Source organism: Sarcophilus harrisii, chromosome 2 (genome assembly GCF_902635505.1).
Source record: "Sarcophilus harrisii chromosome 2, mSarHar1.11, whole genome shotgun sequence".
In the NCBI taxonomy this organism is placed as follows: domain Eukaryota; kingdom Metazoa; phylum Chordata; class Mammalia; order Dasyuromorphia; family Dasyuridae; genus Sarcophilus; species Sarcophilus harrisii.
The window spans coordinates 654,356,372-654,362,371 of NC_045427.1; the positions used below are offsets into that span (position 1 = coordinate 654,356,372).

Genomic DNA, 6,000 nt, shown 5'->3' on the forward strand with positions numbered 1-6,000 from the left:
CAAAAAAAAATTAGAGCATGAATTCTCTGTCCTGAAATAACCTGCACATCCCATAATTCTAAGAAAACCAAGGTAGTCCACATCAAGTATATGTTTCCTGTATTAACAAGGACAGATCTCTTTAGATTGGTATCTAAAATTCAACCAGCATTTATTTACATGGGGTAAAATCCCTGAATAGGATGTATTTTGTCTATCTTTCTCATTTCTGAGCCAGATGGCATCAAAAGGCTTTGGAAACATAAAAGTGACACTGCTAAATCACTCTCACCATCATTTATTTCCACTCTTAATTACTTTGTAGCTGGAATGTTTCTGCTATTTACACTTCATTATCAGACCAATTAATGGAAGGAATGAGTGTTTTTCTGTCCACCCTTAGTCTAGGGCCATTTTAGCCCCTCTGCATTCAACACTTCTCATCAAATGATAAAATTAATCACATTTTGGCTGCCTTCAGTTTTTTTTTTTTTTCAATTTCATATAATTTGTTGTGGTAGTTCAATCCTTTCAGTTGTGTCTCATTCTTCATGATGCCATTTGGGACTTTCTTGGAGTGATTTACCATTTCCTTCTCCAGCTCATTTTTAGATGAGGAAACTGAGGCAAATGGGATTAAGTGACTTAGAGTCAAACAGTAAATCTCCATCCCCTGCATCTAGCTGCCTCATGGTATTTCTAACACTTTCAAGATATTTCCAACAATGACATAATTGCATCAAATGCTGTGACTATTTTTATAACTTATATACTGCTAGATTGGGCTCTAGAGAGAGTCTAAAAGTTTGCAATTCCACCCACAATAAATGAGTATACCTATTTATCCACATTTATGCCAATTTGATAGACCTGAGAAGGAATGCAAAGAAATCTAGAGATGGCTTTATAAAGCAGTGCAAAAAATACAAGGAGAAAAGAAATAATGCAAAAACAAAAAATGAAGTACATACTAATTGTGATCACACAAGGGAAAATAATGGAAATAAATGGATGAAGGATTCTGATGGGGAGATAATGATGGGAAAATGTTGTAATAATTTATAGATTGTGATTAATTAATGTAAATGAAAATAGATACCAGACAAATGTTTTTATATTTAATGTTGTTTATAATAAATCATTTTTTTAAATTAAAGCAAGATTTACCCCATGATCACTTAAAGAAAAAAATATAAGAAGACAGAGGTAGGAGATTCACAGATATAATACATTGTTCGTATGCTCAGATTTTTTCCAATATATTAATAGTAGTTTTTTCTGACTTTATTCTCTTATTCCTATTTTTTTTGCCTTTCTTTAAAATACAATTTGCTTTATAGGCTAACTCCCAGGGAAAGAATGGGGGAGGGCATGAGATATTTGGAAAACATTGAAGATATAAAAACCAAAAGATACCAATACAAATTTATTTTTAAAAAGAGAAACCAAATTCAGCAGATACAGGGATATGTCATATTCCAAGAGAAGCTTACCCTATCTTTAAGACTTTCCACAAATAACTTCCAAAAGCCATAACAGAAGGATTTGTTTGTTCTTTTCCTTTAATTCTTTAGTTCACAGAAAGTGACACTTTTCTGAAATGTGACTATCAGCCAATCAAAAAACATTCATTGAGCACTCACTATATACCAGGATATTTTTAAAACAAGTTTATAGCAGACCAATCAAGTGCCTAGTAGCTGAAGAGAGATTATGAAATATGGATTCATGAATGCTAGAGTATGATCTGTATCAGACTATCCACCTCTTCTGTCAGATGAAGAAATAATACTCAGGGAATTGCTAGAGAAGTGAATTCCCCGAGATCTCACAGGTAATTAATGATTGAGTTTGGAAGCAAACCTGAACTTCCTGAAATCTAGTCCAAGTCTGTTTACATAGGACTGTGTTTACCACGCAAAGATCAAGACCAGGACCAAATAACTGTTCATTGGACTCTAACATGACTTTAAGTGAATGATTTTACTTCTTCCTCTGTTTCTTCATCTAAAAATGGGGACACATAGATAGTGATTTGCATCCAAGGAAGAATGAGAGAAAGAAGTGCTTTGTGGAATTGTCAATATTGAATCACCTCAAAAAGAAAATGGCAGGTGGTCAACATCGCGTTGTATCTGATTAAAGACACTAGAAAGAGAAAATCCAATAGCGGCTGCCATTCAAGCGAGGGTATGTCATCCCACACATGTAAAAAAAGCAAAACAGAAAAGCCAAATAGACCTGGTGAATGTTATTATTTAACAGAGATCCGTCCTCCACTCCCCACTAACTCCATTCCCCCACATCTAATTTCTTGCCAAGACCTGTCTATTTTCTCTTTACAACTTCTCTCAAATACATCCCCTTCTCTGCTCTGATACCGTCCCTACCCTAGTGCAGACCCTCATTATCTCGTGAATGGACTATCACAATAGGTGCTGGAGGGTCTGCCTGCCTCAAGTCTCTCCCTACTTCAGCCTATCCTCCATTCAACCACTAAAGTGATTTTCTAAAGCACAGATTCAGCCATACGGGTTTCCCCTCCCCTAACAAACTTTAGTGACTCCAGGTTACCTCAAGGATCAAACACAAATTGGTTTTCTTCTCATTGAAAGCTCTTCATAATCAGCTTCCTCCCACTTTCAGTTTTTTTTTTTTAACACCTTCTCATAATTACATATTCATCAATCCCATGACACTGAACTTCTGGCCATTTCACAGATAAAAACACTCCATCTTTTTAGCCCCAGGCATTTTCTATGGCCGTCCCCCATGCCTGAAACTTCCCCCTTCTCTGCCTACCTACTTCCCTGGCTTCCTTTAAGCCCCTACTGAAATTCCTTCTTTTATATGAAGTCTTTCCCAAGCCCTCTTAATTCTAGTGCCTTTTCTTAGTTAAATATTTCCTATTATCCTATGCGTAGCTTGATTTCTATATATTTGTTTACATGTTGTTTCTCCCATTAGATTATAAACTCCTGGGGGCAGCTTGGTGGCACAGTGGATAGAGAGAGCACCAGCCCTGAAGTCAGGAGGACCAGAGTTCAAATCTAGTCTCAGACTGGTAACACTTCCTAGCTGTGTGACCCTGGGCAAGTCAGTTAACCCCAATTGCCTCAGCAAAAGAACAAACAAAAGTTTATAAGCTCCTGGAAATCAGGAACTGCTTCTTGCCTCTTTTGTATCCTTATTGCTTAGCTCAGTGCCTCGCACATAGTAGGTGCTTAATAAATATTTGTTGATGGGGTACCCCTTCAAACCTGAAATCCTTCTAACTCAAACAGAGATTCCATGTTCTTTTTGTGTCGTATGAACTTGATCTGGTCAAAAATATATTCTCTCCCCACCTAATTGCAAGTTTAGTCCTATTTCATTTTTTGAACATCGATCAGAGAAGAGACATCTCTCTCCTTTCCTAATTCTGACCCTAGGAACAGGAGAAGTTTCATTCCAATAGAAAAGAGTAGACAGCATTCACCATTGCTCTCTTATTCCCCAAAACAAAGCTTTACATTTTGTTCAAACCTATCCCCTTGTTTTCAGCTGCTTCTTTTTGTTGTCTTTCCTCAATGAAATGTAAGTTTTTTGAGGGCAGGGACTATCTTTTTGCTTGTATTTCTATCTCCAGAACTTAGCAGAGCTCCTGGCAAATAAGCACTTAATGCATAACAGTTTCTTTTCCTTCCCTTCCTTCCTTTCCTTCCCTTCCTTCCTTCTTTCTTTCTTTCCATAGAAGACAAGATAGTAATTCAGACACTTTCCCTCTTTGCAAGATCTGAAATAGGACCTGTTAAAACTGAACAAAGATAAAATTGCAACCCTGGCTGCTTACTTACCTGTGACTAACACCACCTCTGATTTCTTCTAACTCCATTCTAATTGTTCACCTTTGTCTCCCCATTCATCCATCCTTCTGTATTAAACAGATACAATTATTTCTGCAGCTTTTTTCTCTCTTCTGATGAACCTGGGAGATCACATTCCCAGGACTAAAGCCAAAATAAACCAGGTTTCATTCTGTCTTAGCCCAGCAGTGAAACCTGCTTTCTTTTATCCAGTGGAAATTAAAAGGGGGAAAAAATGATCGAGAATATCCATTTGCAATCAGATTTTTGAAATGACAGCATCAACATGCACAAAGGGAAGGTTTTTTTTTTTCTTTTTTTTGCACAGTCCTCAGAATTTGCATATTACATTTATCAAAAGAGATGTGTAAATGAGCTGCAGGGGAGTCTATTACAAAGCCTTTTATAATTTATTCCTTGCACAATAAAAAGCTGATCCGATTTCACGTGTGTTTACTTTCAGAAAGCTAGCTGCCTCTGTCCTGGTACTAACTGAAGAATACAAATGTATGGCCAAAGAATAAGTTGCTCTCAGAGTGACATTTAAAAGTCTTCAGTGCTCCTGGTTTTCCCAAACCTGTTCTCTCCAACAGAACAGCTACAAAAGTACCGTTGTCTCGGAGAAGGAAAGACACTCATTATGTGAGCCTGGAGATGCACAGAGAGCACGATGGGTGGGCCAGAACTTCCTCACCCCTGGCCCAAAGTCACCACAAAACTTACCGGAAAAAAAAAGAACTAGCTTCAATAAAGGGACCTGTTATTCTTATTTAAATATCACTATTGAGGCAGTCACCGGGGTGTCTAGCACACCAGAGAGGGGGTTCTGTAGACAAAGATCTAATGCGCAGAGATTATCAGTTTCCTCGTCCTTTTGTCCCAAACCCTTGGAAATGGGGCAAATGGATGGGAAGGGAGAGGAGGAAAAGCAAGCCCTTGGATCCCCCAGAAGTGACCTGTCTGTAATAAACTCCCCATTTCCCTCGCTGGGGAGGGGGCTTCCTCCCACCCTGGAGCCTCACCTCATATTTGCCGGTCATCTTGTCGGTGGCCTTCACCCCCTGGCACAGGTGAATGATGCATACCTTGGCCCTCTTCTGGGATGGGAACCAGTTGCTCTTCACAAAATCCATGACCATCACATGCTTTTTCAGCTCGGTGCTGTAGGTCTTGATCTGGAACATCCTCTCGGACGCCGCTTCCTCATAGCTGGAGGAATACCTTGTGTGACAAGTTTGTGCAGAAATTCCAGAACGCTGCATGATACTCGGAGTCTTGTGACCGGCCGGAGCCCGAGCCGGGAACCGGAGCCGGAGAACAGAATCGCCTTTGTTGGCAGGTGTGAGCAGAAGCCAGACCCGACGAGCCCCAGCAGAGCGTGCTCTGGGAAAGCATCACCTGATGCTTCCGAGCCCCCGATCCTGGGATCCCGGCCTTGGAAGGGTGATGCTGAGAATTCCATGGAAACCTTTTGGAGCGGCAGGAAAGCCCCCTCGGCGTGGCTGGGTCCCCCGCCAGCCAGCTGGCGCCCCTGCTCCGGCCACCATGGTTCCTGGATCAGGTAACCACCTGGCCTTCTTCGATTTCAAAGGAGCCTCTCCTCCATTGTGTTAATGTTTTGAAAGATGACTTTGGCCCATTGCAAGGCAGCTTAATACATTCTGAGCACCCGTCCCCTTAAATGCAGATATATTTTTAGAAGAATTTCCTGCAAAGAAACCAGGGTTTAGCATTGTCATTCTTTAAAAAAATAAAATAGACTCTGAACAGGACTGGAAAAAATAAGTAATGCTGCAGACGGCACAATGAGCGTCTTCAGTCCTGGGAAAGATAAGACACACATTCAAGCAAAGGGAAAAAACATCACCCAGAATTCCCTGCTCAGAAGAGAAGTTATTTCTGCTACTGGGCATAGAAAAGAGTTTTCTTTATGAGGAAGGACTTTATGGGGAAGTAGAAGTCGCTCAGCTTTGGGTCGGGCCGGGTGCAAGTGCGAGGTCTGGCTTAGCTCTTTTAACCATTTGACCTTGAAACATCCCTGGATTACAGGTTATTCCTCCGCAAAACAGAAGAGGAGACTTTCTAGCTCTGCGTCTCCGACGTTATGATTCTCCGGACACTAATTATGTGATTGTGGGTCACCATTTCTTTCAGGCTGGCCTTTCCCAGTCTCCAT

General features: G+C 40.4%; 1 protein-coding gene across 1 annotated transcript in view; it reads right to left on the reverse strand.

Annotated features, from left to right (window-relative positions):
* C2H10orf90 (chromosome 2 C10orf90 homolog) overlaps positions 1-5,618 on the reverse strand; it is a 250,462-nt gene extending 244,844 nt beyond the window's left edge. The window contains exon 1 of the mRNA XM_031957017.1: positions 4,847-5,618. Within this exon, the coding sequence (XP_031812877.1) occupies positions 4,847-5,086 (240 nt within the window). The 5' untranslated portion in view covers positions 5,087-5,618. The remainder of the gene's footprint in view (positions 1-4,846) is intronic.
* Between the last annotated feature and the right edge of the window lie 382 nt (positions 5,619-6,000).